Source organism: Mixophyes fleayi, chromosome 1 (genome assembly GCF_038048845.1).
Source record: "Mixophyes fleayi isolate aMixFle1 chromosome 1, aMixFle1.hap1, whole genome shotgun sequence".
Classification (NCBI taxonomy): domain Eukaryota; kingdom Metazoa; phylum Chordata; class Amphibia; order Anura; family Limnodynastidae; genus Mixophyes; species Mixophyes fleayi.
Genome location: NC_134402.1, coordinates 13,016,223 through 13,033,975, shown reverse-complemented (window position 1 = coordinate 13,033,975; position 17,753 = coordinate 13,016,223). Strand labels below are relative to the sequence as shown.

At 39.9% G+C, this 17,753-nt stretch overlaps 1 protein-coding gene across 3 annotated transcripts in view; it reads left to right on the top strand.

Moving 5' to 3' along the window:
* Positions 1 to 17,753, top strand: part of SIGLEC1 (sialic acid binding Ig like lectin 1) — a 59,326-nt gene that overhangs the window by 35,878 nt on the left and 5,695 nt on the right. For all 3 annotated transcript variants that reach the window (XM_075189517.1, XM_075189516.1, XM_075189522.1), the window contains 6 exons: positions 2,422 to 2,679; positions 3,625 to 3,924; positions 11,142 to 11,396; positions 12,406 to 12,696; positions 14,102 to 14,350; positions 16,136 to 16,438. In XM_075189517.1, the coding sequence (XP_075045618.1) occupies positions 2,422 to 2,679; positions 3,625 to 3,924; positions 11,142 to 11,396; positions 12,406 to 12,696; positions 14,102 to 14,350; positions 16,136 to 16,438 (1,656 nt within the window). The remainder of the gene's footprint in view (positions 1 to 2,421; positions 2,680 to 3,624; positions 3,925 to 11,141; positions 11,397 to 12,405; positions 12,697 to 14,101; positions 14,351 to 16,135; positions 16,439 to 17,753) is intronic.

The window sequence follows — 17,753 nt, the reverse complement described above, 5'->3', positions numbered from 1 at the left end:
GGGTCTAAAAATCCACCCTGGAATTTAAAGTACAGAGGCCCACCTCAGTTCCAGCATGAAGGAAACCGAAAAGGGCGTGACCGCATTGTGTTGTGGGTGTGGCCAACATGTGGCATTGATACATACATTAACTCCTGACTAAGTGAGACAATCACCCAAATTCAGGACTGCCCCACCAGATTCAGGACAGTTTGCAGACTGTCCTGCTCTCTCCTACCTGTCTTGGTCACTTTCGCCACTTGCAGCAACTGGTTTCTTCTTGTCTTGATCCTGGAATATTGGATGCCCTATTTTGAAAAAAAACGGGTACATGAGATTTAGATAAACTCCAACCAGCCCCGGTGTTAAAACAATAGCACTCATGTTTTATAATTAGGCCTCCCTCCAGTCCCCACAATAATAATATTCACATTTAATAAGTAGACCTATTTCCTTCCAACCGGCCCCAACATTAAATTAACAATATACCAAACAGTCCCAGCAATAAATTAAATAACATTAACGTTTAATAAATATAGACATTTTCCACAGCCATCCCCGGCAATAAATAATTCATATTCGCATTTAATAAATAGCCCTCCTCCCCAAAATCAGCCACATATTCAATTGATAGCCCTAAACCACCCCAACATTAAATTAAAGGTTCCTTCAACTCACCTTAAATAATTAGCCCCCACCTACACTCCACCATTAAATAGCCTACCTCCCACACTATATTAAGATCCTTCCTTCCCCCACATATTATACTAAAATACTGCACGCACACACACACACACGCTATATTAAAATACTGTGCACACACGCACACTATATGAACATGGCCAAATATACACACGCACTCTATAGCAACATGGGGCCACACATGCACAATATAGCAACATGGGGCCACACACTCACACTATAGCAACATGGGACCACACACGCACACTATAGCAACATGGGGCCACACACTCACACTATAGCAACATGGCACCACACAAGCACACTATAGTCACACACGCACACTATAGTCACACAGGCACACTATAGTCACACAGGCACACTATAGCCACACAGACACACTATAGCCACACAGACACACTATAGCCACAGACACACTATAGCCACACAGACACACTATAGTCACAGACACACTATAGCCACACAGACACACTATAGTCACAGACACACTATAGCCATAGACACACGGAGAGTCAGTGAAGTGCCGCTTATGCAAGTAATCACATGTGACGGCCCCTGTCACGTGGTGCCATTCCAGGTAATTACTTGCATAGGTGGCATGTCACTGACTCCCCGTCCACCGAGCAGCGCGCAGGGTGCTGCTGCTCGGCGGACATGCGGACCGGCCCATCTAGCCATAGGAATAGCAATTTTGTTGATGGCCTAGTATGTTAGTAGAGGAATTTTATATTGGATTCTTTGAAAACTAGAATTATAGTTCTTCTTGTTTATTGTACCGTACTGTTCTACCTTGTACTGTCCTATTGTTTGTACCATGTACGGCGCTGCAGGAAATCTTGTGAAGCCTTATAAATAAAAATGAATAATAATAATAATACCCCCTAATGGCAGCCCTTTGTGGGGGTGCCTAGGTAAGAAAGAACACACAACTGCAGCAGGGTTATGTGAGGTCACCAGGTGATTTCAGATTCAACATGAAATATTTCAAAGACAGAAAGACTGTTCATTTCCATGGTTTGCACAATATATATAACTACAGCAAGACTATTTACAATACAATAACAGATGGACAAAGCTGAGAATTATGTCATGGCTTCTCACAATAAAACTAAGTAAATAATAGTATAAACTAACATTATGTTAGCAGTAAAGTGCAAACGAAGAAAAGAGACAGGAACAAAGTTCCTGCAAAAAATTATTTAGAGTGACATTACTTTAAGAACCGCAGAACTAGTTTAGAATTATGGGACAAATTGCAAAATGTAACAACATGTACAGTATACACTCTTGTCTTGTGAATGTTTCATTTTCTTCATCATTTATGTTTTTAGCCTTTTTATTCTTTTTAAAATCCATGTATTTGAATCTCTCTGGAATAGAACTTTTCTCATGTAAATCTTTTCCACTTTTTAAACCATATAGTCACATTTGTATGGTCTGCTTTGATTAATATCTGTGTATGATTCTCATATGTGTAACTATTTGCTATGTAAATTCAATTAAAAATTAACTATTAGCATACAGGTTAATAAAAAAAAGCGTTCCGAAACTCATCCATTGGTTCAGTAATTTAGTTGACCGCTCAGTGGCTCAGGTCACAGTATTTTACATTAGGAATTCTGGTTTGTAAGTTGGAGTATAGTCATACAGAATAACTTTATGTGTAATGCTAGGTACTTAAATAGCTGCACATGTGAGCTCTGTGAATTAAATGTTTCTCCTATACTCATTCATTTACAGGCACCAGAATCGTGATCAGCCCGTCCTCGGTCGTTCAGGAAGGCCACGCTGTAAACTTGACCTGTGTGGTGGCCACTGAAACTTCAGATGAGACAACTTACACCTGGTATAAAAATGGGAACAACAGGTACCTACCAGGTACGGGAAAGACATTGAGGTTCGCCAATGTGACCAGTGAAGAGAGAGGAGCATATTACTGCAACGTCCGCAGTCAACAATGGAACAGAACTTCCCAATCTGTTTCATTAAACGTTCTATGTAAGTACAGAGCCAGCACCTGTTTGCAAATGTTCCGCTAGATCTACAAATATCAGCCATTTAGGTAGGTCCATGTCTCTTTAGATCTGAAGATCACCACTACATTGAGCAAACTTACAGCACCGCATACAATGTCAATCCACTAATCTGTTTTTAGGGGTGGCTAGTGGCTAGTGGCTAGTATAGTCGTATTTACCAAAGTTGATGTCAAAATAATTACTATATGGAGATGGTAAATATAGTTATGTGCTTTGTGATCCATTGTTGTGGATCCTCTATCTTATAAACCCTTAGTCAACTGTCATATTGTGTTAATACATACAATACAAGATAGTGTAAAACATTTACTTACCCCTGGAACCTGGGGAGGTATTTGAAAACATTGGAACTGCTGTGCCGTTTGCAATTTGTAGAGAAGACTATTTAATGGAGTTTACACATCCAGACAACTTTAATGTATTGGATTGTTCATGCTCTAAATACATTGCTTTATTTGTCTTCCTTCTGACATATCCTATATACACATGAGTAGAAAAGATTGCATACTTTATTAGGTCAAAGTTGTAAAAGGATTTGCAAGAAAAAACAGATCAAAGTTGCCTGAAGGTCGGAGACATCTTTAAATGGTTTTTGTTTACATTTTCTTATGGCGTTTTTTTAATTACCTATTGTAGTTAAAGGTAGTGTAGAAATGGAGCAACAGTTATCCCATATGTTCTTAGTCTATCCCGTTGGTTATCTCGGGCAACATTTGCTACACTGTTATCCAGTGTATTGATATGACAAATATGTCTCAAGGTAAGTTGAATTCTTTTGGGATAACTTGTGCTCTGTTCCCTGTTAAAGTAGACTGCATATAAGACATGACAGAGTGCTACGTTATGCAGTATATATTATATTACTTTGCTCGTTTGATTGATTTCATATTATTTTTCTGTTCTTTAGTTCCTCCAAGAAATATTTATATAAATTCCTTTTTGGATACAGAGAATGGAAAAGTAGCAGTTATTCTGGGTTCTGTGGACAGTAACCCACCCTCAGAAATGTCTCTGTATAAAGATGGTCAACTCTTGGCTTCCTCTACTGACAGTAGTAGATCCAGTAAGAGGATACATCCCTACTTCTTCCCAGACACATTTAGATTGGAGATCAGAAACGTCATGACCAGTGATGGAGGGACCTATGTTATCATTGCAAGGAACACCCAGGGAACGGGTCAAAGCTCGGTATTCTTTACTGTCGAAGGTAAACTAGAAATGTTAGCCACACAAGACATGAATGTTTTAAAACCTTATATAACCAGCTGGGACATATATCCTTAGCTTTGGTGTCTTGTGATGTCATTAGTTGATATTTGCTTTTAGCTAAGTCAGAGAGTGACAATGAGATATGAGGGGTTTTTTTAAATTTATTATGTATTTTTTTATTATTATTATTAATTTTTATTTATAGGGCGCCACTAGGTGTCCGTAGCGCCGTACAGGGACAAACGAAATTACAATACGAGGTGAGACAGCACAGTACATTAAACAATAAGCACAGTAATTCAGTGAGCTCAAAGCACAGCAAGGGGGGCGGGGGAGGGGAGAGGGGAAGGTCCTCCTAAGACAGAGTCCAAGAGGGAGGGCATGGGTGACAGGGAGACCCCCAGAGGGGGGAGGAGGGAGCGAGAGGGGACAAGGGGAAGAGGGTCCTCGAGGAGGAGGGCGAGGTAGCTGGAGAGCAGAGTTAAAAGTGGTGAAGACAGGAGGAGAGAAGACCCTGCTCAAAGGAGCGTACAATCTAAGGGGTGGGGTAGACAGACAGAGAGACACGGGGGAGAGAGGGAGAGAAGGAGGAATGGAGGATAAGGGAAGGGGAAAGAGGGGAAGAGGCAGAAGAAAAGGTAGGAAGTTTTATTTGTACCTGTTACTCAGCTATGTCTTGTGAAAGGATTCTATAATAAGATGTGGGATGCTGGCGTGAGGTCAGGTGCTGGATGATTTTTGAGTAATGTAATGTACGGCTAAGGTAAATTGGATGAGAAAGAGAAGAATGAAGTAGAGAAGCTGAAAGTATTGTTTAAACACAGAGGAGGTCCTCCACAAAGTACAAAATGACAGAGATGCAACACAAAATCAGTTTTGGTCTAGCTGTTGCCTTGATTGGCCCATGTGAGCTATCACAGAAAGTCACATATAATAATAATAATATGTATATATTATAAGAAGTAACGCACACCAATGTTGTAAACTATACAGGTAATAGAAATTACTGAGGTATGATCACCATATATTAAGGATGAGCGGGCTCGGATTCCGCTACTCCGAGCCCACCCGAACAGTGCTGATCCGACGGGATCCAAGTACTGTTCGGGTACTTCCGCCCGGGAAAAAAATCAGAAACGAGGCTATGACATCCAAGTCTCGCGTCGGATCTCGCGAGATTCGGATGTCATAAATTCGCCGCTTGCGGCCGCCATCTGCATTTGGGCTGTGATCAGGGAAGAGGGAGGTTGTAGGGTAGTGGTGATCCTGCTCCTGTGTGATCAGTCCAGTGGTGCTTTATTCTCTTGTCCTGTTTTCTGTCCTGCTGAGTCCAGTGGTGCTTTGGCCAGTGCTCTGTCCTGCTGAGTCCAATGGTGCTTTGGCCAGTGCTCTGTCCTGCTGAGTCCAGTGGTGCTTTTGTCCTGTGCTCTGTCCTGCTGAGTCCAGTGGTGCTTTGGCCAGTGTCTGTCCTGCTGAGTCCAGTGGTGCTTTTGTCCTGTGCTTTGTTCTGATAAGTCCATAGTAATTTTATAATTATTAACAAATCATAAAAAAAAAATTATACAAAAATAATAAAAAAAAATATAAAAAAATAATTTAAAAAGTATAAAAAAAATTCTAGAGCAATATATTCTTGCAGTCCAGAAATATTAGTACTGCAATACCTACGTTCACTGTTCTTGCAGTCCAGAAATATTAATTCTGCTAAATTAAAATACGTTCACTGTTCTTGCAGTCCAGAAATTATAGTACTGCTATATTTACCTACGTTCACTGTTCTTGCAGTCCAGAAATATTAGTACTGCTAAATTAAAATATGTTCACTGTTCTTGCAGTCCAGAAATATTAATACTGCTATATTTACCTACGTTCACTGTTCTTGCAGTCCAGAAATATTAGTACTGCTAAATTAAAATATGTTCACTGTTCTTGCAGTCCAGAATATTAGTACTGCTATATTTACCTACGTTCACTGTTCTTGCAGTCCAGAAATATTAGTACTGCTATATTTACCTACGTTCACTGTTCTTGCAGTCCAGAAATATTAGTACTGCTAAATTAAAATACGTTCACTGTTCTTGCAGTCCAGAAATATTAGTACTGCTATATTTACCTACGTTCACTGTTTCTGCAGTCCCAAAAAATAGGTACTGCAATCTATATTACTACGTTCACTGTTTCTGCAGTCCCAAAAAGATAGGTACTGCAATCTATATTACTACGTTCACTGTTTCTGCAGTCCCAAAAAGATAGGTACTGCAATCTATATTACTACGTTCACTGTTTCTGCAGTCCCAAAGTGTGTGTGGTTTAGGGGTACGCTCTCTTGTGCTGCATATAATTGAGTACAAAAATTTGGAGGAAAAAGTAGGGAAAGATCAAGACCCACTTCCTCCTAATGCTGAAGCTGCTGCCACTAGTCATGACATAGACGATGAAATGCCATCAATGTCGTCTGCCAAGCCCGATGCCCAATCTCCTAGTAGAGGGCATGTAAAATCCAAAAAGCCAAAGTTCACTAAAATTAGTAAAAAAAGAAAATTCAAATCATCTGAGGAGAAACGTAAACTTGCCAATATGCCATTTACGACACGGAGTGGCAAGGAACGGCTTAGGCCCTGGCCCGTGTTCATGACTAGTGGTTTAGCTTCACCCAAGGATCTAAGCCCTCCTCTACCACCCCCTCTAAAAAATTTAAGAGACTCAAGCTGTCATCAACAACACAGCAAACAACTCTGCCTTCTAAAGAGATGGCATCACAAATCCCCAAGGCGAGACCAAGGGTGTTGGTGGTTGCGAAGCCGGACCTTCCCATCACTGTACGGGAAGAGTTGGCTCCTTCCACCATTTGCAGCACACCCTCTGCATATGCTGGAAGGATCACCCACAGTCCAGTTACAGATTTGGCTAATGAAGGTGTCAATGTTGTACACCGGGAGGAGGATATTGATGTAGCTGGCGCTGAGGAGGAACTTGACAAGGAGGATGCTGATGTGGTTACCTTAAATGAGGCACCAGGGGGGAAACAGTTGTTGTCCACGGGATGAAAAAGCCCATCGTCATGCCTGGTCAGAAGACCAAAAAATCCACCTCTTCGGTCTGGAGTTATTTTTATCCCAATCCGGACAACAAATGTATGGCCATATGTAGCTTATGTAAAGCACAAATAAACAGGGGTAAGGATCTTGGCCACCTAGGGACATCCTCCCTTATACGTCACCTGAAGAGCCTTCATAATTCAGTGTTTAGTTCAGGACCTGTGGCTAGGACCGTCAGCAGTCCAGGGACACCTTAATCCCTTGGTCCTGTTGGATACACACCACCAACACCCTCCTCGTCAACTTCCTCCACGGTCTCCATCAAATATAGTCCTGCAGGCCATGTCACCAGCATGACTGAGTCCTCTTCAATCCGGGATTCATCCGAGGAACCCTGCAGCGGTACGCCTACTACTGCCGCTGCTGTTGTTGCTGCTGGTAGTCGGTCATCTTCCCAGAGGGGAAGTCGTAAGAACGCTACGTCTTTCACCAAACAGTTGACTGTCCAACAGTCGTTTGCCATGAGCACAAAGTACGACAGTAGTCACCCTATTGCAAAGCGGATAACTGCAGCTGTAACAGCTATGTTGGTGTTAGACATGCGTCCGGTGTCCGCCATCAGTGGAGTGTGATTTAGATGGTTGATGGAGGTATTGTGTCCCCGGTACCAAATCCCGTCGAGATTCCACTTCAATAGGCAGTCCAGATATATTAGTATCGGATATTAAACTACGTTCACTGTTCCTGCAGTGCAGAAATATTGGTATCAGATATTAAACTACGTTCACTGTTCCTGCAGTGCAGAAATATTAGTATCAGATATTAAACTACGTTCACTGTTCCTGCAGTGCAGAAATATTACTATCAGATATTAAACTACATTCACTGTTCCTGCTACTGCAAAAAAGCATGAACCTGCCCTGCCATCAACTAAAACAAGAGGTAGTGACGCGCTTGAACTCCACCCTCTAAATGCTGCAGAGGATGGAGGAGCAGCAAAAGGCCATTCAAGCCTACACAGCCACCTACGATGGGCCACGTGTTTGTGCCGCCCACTTGTGTCGCTTAGCTTAGACATCCAGCTACCTTGGTGCAACCTTTTGGACTAAAAACAATATTGTGAGGTGTGAGGTGTTCAGAATAGACTGGAAATTAGTGGAAATGAATGTTATTGAGGTTAATAATAGTGTAGGAGTGAAAAAAAAAAAATATATGGATTTTAGCACTTTTTATGCTTTTTTTAAAAAAAATCAGAACCCAAAACCCAAAATCAGAACCAAAACCTTTCGTGGGGTGTTTTGGCAAAACAAATCAGAACCCAAACCCTCAAGCTAATCAGAACCCAAAACCCAAAACACCAAAAGTGGCCGGTGCACACCCTTACCATATATATGGGCCTGCTATCCTATGTCATATATAAGCAAGCATTCTTTTCAATTCTATTTAAGTTGTATATAGAAAGCTGCATAAAGTGAATATCTATAGAGAATCTGTGACCCACATATTGTACAATAATATGTAAAATTGCTAAATTATGGCCTCTGAACAGGGGTGCACCTAGGGGGTTTTCAGTTCCCCAGAAACACCCCCCCCCCCCTTCCCCAGCATCTATTGCATGATTCGCCGACTTGTAGGGACCTCCCAGTTGGTATGTGCATTGAATGATCTGCAACACTTTGTCTACAGCATAGGAAACATTTTCATGTGCATCTGCATACGTTTTAATGAACATTGGCCTCAACAAAACAGCCGCCGTACTGATTTTACTTAGTTTTGGGTACTAGTGTTTTCTTTTTACTTATCCTTTGGATATAGTGTTTTTCTGATATAGAAAAAATGTAAATGAAGAAAGCAAATGACCTGTGCACTTCTGCAGTTTCTTCATATAATATTGGTTTCGTAGAGTAGTATTAATTTGGTAATTGATTTATGTAAAGTGGCTAATATTAATGTGGGGGATTTGCATTAATGTACAGCTTACTTTGTGCCTTATTCTTTTTTTATTTAACATTTTATTACACTTATGTACATTTTACATTTCTAATTCTAGTTGTCCTATCTGACTAATGCACTACTGCCTAATGTCTGCTCTGCGTGCAATTCTGAATTGTATTGCTATGCTGTATGTACACATTTACCTCCCAATCCAATGCAACATGGTTTTGCCCAGTTACAAAGTTACTCCTTTTTTATGCTTTACTCTCCTTAATGACTCAGGCCCAATAAGTTTAAGAAAGTGCTGGGACATCCAAGATGTGATGACTGAGATACAGCAGTTGACACTAGAGATAAGTAAAGGGGAGAGTTCAGGGTAGGAAAGATAGATTTGGGTGTCATCAGCAAATAGGTGGTACTGGAGACCAAAAGAGCTCATGAGGGAACCAAGGGAGTAGAACAGGGGGCCAAAAACAGATGCTAGAGAAACTATAACAAGGGAAGAAGGGGGAAAAGTGGAGTCAGATGGAAACTAAAAAGAAACAGTTGGTAAAATAAGAGGAAAACCAGCAGAAGACCGTATCATGGAGGCCTGTAGACTGGAGAGTTTGCAAATGGATCTGGTGGTCAACCATATCAAAGGCAGCATTCAGAAAGAAGGATGAGAAAGTTGAACTATCAGTTAGATCAGGGTTAGGAAACTTTTTTACCTTTTACCCCCAAATATATTTAGATACTCCAAGGTTACTCCCTTGATTTGAAAGGAAGGAAATCATATATTATTAATTATTGAATCTATTAAAAATTTCTTTGAAATCTTCAACTTCAAAACTTCAGGTTTTGGAGAAATGATGTTGCTTCATTTTTGATACGAGAGCATCAATATTGGGGCATTTTGAGGTCAGAGCAATTTGGATACAGTCTTCAGAGTCCAATCAATTTCTCTGCTTTGTTTTATGTTCGTTAGAGTGGAAAATCCTTGTTCGCAAAGGCAGGTTGTTGCAAAAGGCAGCAACTTTTTGACTGCCCCCTCATGTGCAATTTTGAATGCCTTTGCAGCTGTTGACATCCAAAAATATGACAGATCTGCTTTGTTATCAAATGCAATAGGTGCTTCATTATTGCATCGAAGCTCAAGAGGTCCCTCTGCCAACCCTTGAGGCTCTTCTGGTACAACAGCAATTTCACATTTAAGGGGGTCTACAATCCAACTAACAGCATGTGAATCGGCAGCATTAACCCAGGAATTTCATTTTTACCCCATTTGGGGTAATTTACCCCTGTTCCCTGACCACAGAGTTAGATGTTGCGTATGGCCAGTATAGGACCCACAATAAGTAAGGAATATATAAATGAGTAAGGGCTGAAGCCTTATAAAGTGGCAGATAACGTCTGGCTGCATTACAACAGTTATCACAATGCAGTAACAGGACTGGACAGCAGAAGGATGTACTTGACCGAAGAGATTGTCCCAATGTACGATGTGAGCCAATTAAATGATGCATCTAATCCAGGAATGTCCTCTTCTGTCAGGTATGCCTCACTGCTGCTGAGTTCACCGGCAATTTCCATCTCCCCAAAATCTACCATTTTTGTATATGTTGCACACAACATATACTCTTATCCTGGAAGATACCACCCATGTCTTCCAGTTGTCCAAGTACAGTGGGCTTTTTACTATAACAAATCTGCAATTCAGAAAGCTGACTTCCTTTCATTCAGTATCATGATGAAGGTTTATGCTGCTAGACACCTACAAATGTGTTTGGCACCCACAGGTGGAGATGGCTTTAATGGATTGAGTTGTTTCAAGATTACGGGAACCCTACCCAAAACCTAAACACCAGTTATCACTAGTTTTGCATTTAGAGGGAGTCAAAACGATATTAAACACTACAATAAGCTTAATGTATCAAAGTTGAGTCACCCTTTAATCAACACCTATGCATAGTACCCAAATGTGTTCCAAAACCGAATGACTGGGGCACCCAAGCGAAGTTAAGCTGCCTCAGACTATAAAATCAATGCTTCCTTTTGAGAACCAAATGCGCATTTGAAACAGTTCTAAAAACGTATATCCAGTAATTCTGTTGGACGAGATGCCTTGGTTGTCAGACATCTGAAAGGATAACATTTCCACTCTAAATATTCTTTCAGCATTGTCCATCAGGTTGTAATATTTTACTTTCATTGCATTGATTGACTTCAAATAAATTGTAGTTTCTCTGTAATCTCTTCACAGGTGCCCGTGTCCTTGTCAGTCCATTCACAGAGCTACTGGAAGGCTCTTCGGTCACCTTGACTTGCAATGTTGTAGATGGTCCCCAAGCTGTGACTGGCTACACCTGGCATAAAAATGGCCGGTGGTTCCAAGAAGGGAATGCTGCTTCTTTTGGGTTTAAGAAAGTAACTAGCAGTGATGCTGGCTCATACTCCTGCATAGCTCACAGTACTGAGGGTTCCAAGTCCTCTTCACCAGTCTCTATATCTGTGCTACGTGAGTACTCAGAAGTTCAATCTGCAAAAAGTATTAACATGAGAAAATGTTTAATTGTATTTGGTACATCATTTAATGTAGTGCACCCACAGCCTGTCTAGTAGTCTTATTATCGTCTTGCACTCTGTATTAAGGACATGTGTGTTTGCAAGGTCATGGTATATATTTATATTATACTGCTGGGATCTCCTAATTTAATGAAATGACAAGTTGACATGAGTTCTAGGGGTAAATTTATCAAGCTGCAGGTTTGAAAAGTGGAGATGTTACCTATAGCAACTCCGGTGAGCCAGAAATTGGTCAGGAACTGAGAATAGACAGATGTGCTCACAAACACCTAGGACTGCTAGTTTGAAGAAAAGAGGTGGCAGATGGGGGTTGGTTGGTTCTAGGAAACCATTCCATTTTCAGGAGCATCTCTCTGCTGTATATGTTTGGGTGATAGTAAAAAGACAGTATTACAAAAGGAAATAAAAATGGAAGAAATAAAAGCAATTGAACATTGCACCATGTAGAGCATCTCTGAAGTGATAGTGGGAAGTATATGAAGTAATTATATAAATGTTAAATTAGTTAAAACAAAACAGACTGGGTACTACTAATATAAAGAGTAGACATGGTGTGGACAATGTTCCACAAGAGTAAGGGAGTAATATTCTATCCTGAATTGGGTCAGGTAGAAATGTTAAGATTGACGGTGTTCTATACTTTGGAATGTGTTACATCATGGGCTCGTAGCCTTTGTACCACTTCAATGAACCTTGCTGGAGCCAAAATCAATGATGTGCCACATTCCACCATATAAAATGTCAGCCCTTTCCAACTATTGACATTTCTGTTAGGCCTTGTTGCTGGCTGAGGTGAGAATACTGTTGTTCGGAGGGAGATACCTTTTCAATCATGTCCACACTTAGTTATTAATGTACATACTACTCTCAAGTAGTTCATATCATGATTTACAATTTTTTCCAGCTCAATTTTGACTCTGTTATCTTTTTTTTTACAACAGATCCCCCAAGGAACCTGTCACTGACGACGTTCTTAGAGATGCAGGAGAGACAGCTGGGAGTCATACTGTGCAGTGTGGATAGTGAGCCTCCCTCACAATTATCTCTTCTCAGAGGGGAGGATGTAGTAAACGTTACCAGGTCTACTGCCCCACGCATCGCTCGCTTGACTTCCCGGAACACTCTGAGACTGGAAATCAAAGATATCACAATAGACGACCAGGGGGAATATACTTGTCAGGCAAATAATACCTTTGGAATGACAATAAAATCCATATACTTCTCCGTTCAGAGTAAGTAGGGGTGGTGCTTATACCCTGGTTAACAAAAAATCGAATTACAAGGAATATTTTACGAACAATAAAATCATCACAAATCCCTTATGAAACGCTTGTTTCCAGTGCACTTTTGAGACACTGGAATTGCTTCTGGTTGTATTAGTAATAATAGTAGTAATAATATTAAGTTATTATTATTATTATTATTATTATTAAGGATTTATTATAATCAGCAGCAATTTTCCATGGAGAGACAAAGAAAACATGCATTAATACCAATATTGAAACTTTTAGTTAAGCATTACCATCAGTGTCACAGTTTAATTGATAGGGATTACAACCTAATTAAATAACCCAGCCCCCACAGCTCAGGGGGGTTGGGAAGAGATCCAGTACCTCTCAGTTTGGGGATTGTAACTTCTGGGAAGAACAAGGAATGTTTTTGCGTTTTTTTTGCATTCCACCCTCCAATAGACTCACCAGCCAGTTTCACTATAGTCTCAATGTAAACAGGGTTGCCTGATTCTCCAGTCAGTGTGAAATATTCAGCAATTCCTTTATTAAATCTACACCAATTCATTAATTCATTGACAAAGGTTTGCAATTCCGATGAATTTATGAATTTTTTAAATAATTTGCACATTTCTCGTCAAAATGACATTATAACTTTATGCATTTATAATTTGCTTTGCAAAATAATGACTAATGTTTACATTTTTTTCAAATCTAGTGCATTTACTTGTCAATATGCTTGTAGAGAAAACTATGGTTAAGTTTGATATAAAACTATTAAAAAAAAGTGGAGAATCGCAGATTTAGTCAACTTTTCTAGTCTTATTTTTTAGTCACTTAACAAAATGAACTGTTTTTCTATCATAAATCTTGTTAACAAAAATCCCATTTTCTTTGTTAGATACACAAAATCCTATTTTGTTCGTTAGATACACTCTCCAACTTTGTATCTAATGACATCAGTAGTTGAAGACCCTCAGTGGGTGGCATCACAAGAAGTTTTTTGAGTCCATCATCTTCGGGACAGTTAGCTGACATCAGGCAGATGATGCAGTCATGGGGGTCAGATATGCACACAGACCCGCATATGATCTATGCCTTTAAATAGTAAATCCTTCCAACAAGAATACTGTTATATACACTCCGTGAGGAAGAGTCATAATGAACAAAGTAAGACAGGTTGACACAAAATGAGCCTTGTGAGTTTTTCATTGTTAGAGAGAGACAAACTGGGCATCCACAAAATACTGTGATCAAAATAAAAAGGCCCAGGGGTATCCCCAGCGCACACAATGTTGAATAAGTTATGTGGTAGTGTTGGCAGTATCTAACAGACACCGAATATTTTTGTAAAACCTCAAAATTTATGATTATCATTATATTTAGGGTTGTCCCACTTGTCTTCTAGCTGCGAGAGTCTTGATAAGTCCACATGAGAAGATACATGAAGGCCACTCGGTGAATCTTACATGCGAGGTTCCCAGGATGGACAATACAACTTACACCTGGTACAAGAATAACAAGTGGCTCCATGAAGGTCTCCAGAAGTCCCTTGTGCTGCCCAATGTGTCCAGTTCAGATACAGGTTCTTACCATTGCCTGGCAAATCATTGGAGAGGAAACCGAGTCTCCCCCTTGGTTGGATTAAGTGTGCTGTGTAAGATTCATTTAGATGATATTGTGTGGTCTGAAATGCGCTGTTTCTTTAGCTTTGTTCAAAGACTTTAAAGGTTATACACAATGCCCGATTATAAATATATTCCACAGCTTGCTGCCCATGATTAAAAGGCTACTTCTATGAGTCAAAAACACTCCTACAGCAAAACATGTTGCAATTTCCATAGTAAGGTGAGAAAATGGAATTTAAACATTTCCACAATAAAAACAGGCCTGTCCTGAGACACAGAAGTAATACGGGCAGTGTAGATGGGTCAATAGGTTTGTATCAGCAATCAATATCCTATGTATTTGTAGCTGAGTAAATACCAGGTGACAAGCTTAATATCCAATTTGGCCTCACACATAATTGGTCGAATTTGACAAGATCTGCAGTTATCTTCTGACCACATCTGCCTAAATGTTCTGTAACTATGACCTCGTTTTATGGTCATACAAACTTCACTATTGGTCCAATCCCCCAATATTGGATGCTATATTGCAACTTCTATGGTCAGCTTAAGCCTTCTATAAACCTCAGTCACAGGTCGTCCATCTATCTGTACAGGGTATTGCCATTACATTAAAAATGCAACTCAATCCCACCGACATGTAAAATGTTAGATTTCCTCTCCTCTACTTCCCCAGTCCAGAGTGCTAAAAGATAATGGGCCTGAATCATTAAGGAAAGTAAAGCAAAAAAATGAGTAACCATGCACCTTGACAAAATCATGTTGCATTGGAGGGGGAGGCAAATTTATAGCTGGGGTAAGGCATGTCCTACATCAAATTTAAATTTCAGTGTACAAATAAGCTATCAAGTATTTGTGTGCTACATGAAAAAACAGCCAGTATTTAACTTATGTGCAAAATAATAAACCAATTTGCACCCCTTGTATTGTAACATGGTCCTGTCCAGGAGAAATCTTAATAATTTCTTTGCTTCACTTTCCTTAATGAATCAGGCCCAATGACTTTTTCTCATGTCACAACATTAATGTGAATATAATGCATAACGTGCTGGACACAATTATTTTTGTTACATTATTTAGCTCTAACACAATGACGGTGAAATAATTATGGTAATTCATCTGCGCTTCCAAACAGCAAAACAATTAATTGCTGAACTCTTGAGTACAACTGAACTAAATTATAAATACATAACTTAATGTGACCTCTGAATATGATGTAATGAGAGAGATTGCAACAATAGTTTAATTTTCATCATATTGATCCACAAAAAATTAAAAAAAGTTGCTTAAATATTTTCTTTTCCCACATAAAACTAATCCTCATCAAACTTCCTGCAATTCCTTTTGTTGAATGTAACCCGCCCCAAAACAGCCCAAACCCTACCTTAACCCTAACTCTGAACCTTGACGATTTTTTTTTTACCTTTATCTTATTATTTAGAAATTCTACAACATCTTACGTAGTTTACTTCAATAAATAATTGATACAGGTCACAGAATAAATCCATTCTTAAAAATTACATTATTGTATACAGACTAAACACAGTTTGTGGAACTCTTGTCTTCGTCAGCCAGAAAATACAGGGACATTGTTAGAAACATAAAATATTCAACAACAGCTATTTAAAAGATGGGTCTCGCCCTAGTAAATTTAAAAATTTAGCAACAGCAGAATGTTCCATATAGAATCTAATCATACACACCATCATTCATTAACATTTCCTGTATTATCCACTATGAGGCGCTACTGAGAAACCTAACTCAAACTTCACACTAATTTCTGCAGTTGTGATATTGTAGATCTTGATTTCTAGATGGTCCCAGAAACTTGGTGATGTCCTCGTTCTTAGAAACACACGGAAGAGAGAGAGGAATCATAATGTGTAGTGCAGACAGCGACCCCCCATCTACTATTGGACTTTACCGGAATAACATCCTTCTAGGCAGCTCAGCACTGTCACAGGTTGACCGAGGTTACAAGTACTGGTCCTCTCCGTCATATAACTACCTAAGACTGGAGATAAGAGATATCACAGCTGAGGATTCTGGGAGCTATCTCTGCACTGCCAGCAATACATTAGGCACAGCAAGATCATCTATAGTCTTCAATGCTAAGGGTAAGTTTCCCACTGGAGACTTTCATTTCAACTGAGAATTGTGTAATTTATTTAATCTCTTGTTTTTATAGTAATAATGATGTTATACTTTATTATGTAAAAGTTACTTACCTACCATGGCTCCCCCGTATCGTACGTGCTTTACAGACTGTATGACTAGCTACAGATTGATATCAAACTATCCATTTATAGATATGGTTTTGGAGAAAGTGGTTGTAACCAAACTGGGGAACCATCGGCCAACCCAGGATCCATTACAGTCAGGGTTCAGGAGAGAGTACTGAAAGAGCCCTGGTACATGTGTTTAATGATTATCTGATGGTAAGATACAGAGGTGATTGTTCTATCTTAGTCATCATCATCAGCAGCTATTTATATAGCACCACTAATTCCGCAGCGCTGTACAGAGAACTCACTCCCATCAGTCCCTGCCCCATTGGAGCTTACAGTCTAAGGGGCATATTTATGTAGCACCGCATAATATGAAAGATAGTTTTCAATCCTCATTGCATTGATAAGTATTGTACTATCTATCATATTTATCAAAAAACTTCAGCAGGGACAGCAGACATGATAAATTGCTGTCCCTGTGAAGCATCTCCCTCAGGGCCATCTTTTCCATTGGGCACGATGGGCAGGTGCCCGGGGGCCCCACGGTCAAGGGGGCCCCATAGGCACGGCTCTTAATTAGAATAAATAATCCTGCAAAAGAAAAAACCTGCAAAAAAAACCTTCAAGGGTCACTGAGCAAGTACATCTATCTATCTCTATCTCTATAGATATATATCTATATCTGTATCTCTATACATGCATATCTATATATATATCTATATATGTAGGGGCCCCGATGCACTGCTTTGCCCGGGGGCCCACAATGTTGTTAAGATGGCCCTGATCTTCCTTGAACACCTATTGCGCATATGCTGACCGAAAGTTTCGGTCATGTGCACAGACAGCCCTGTACGACGAACTATTATCATTTGACAGGGAGGGATCACATGATCCCTCCACACATGCGCTGTCCAGCTCTGCTCTTCGGAGTAGAGCTCACAGCACTAACAGTTTTAAAGTTTTATGAAAATGTACGACAGCTGAAGCTCGTGTACATTAACTTGAGACGAAAGAGAATTTCTTTTTTTTGGCTATTGGTAAATACTGTTACTGAGCAGCGCCCATACACTTTTATGGGGACTGCTCAGTAAAACCAACACAGATGCAAAGCAGCAGATATCAAGATGTAATGATGGTAAATGTCATTTTTTTGTAGTGGATTAGTGGAAGTTGGCTGAGATTGAATCTGATAAAAGAGAGGTTC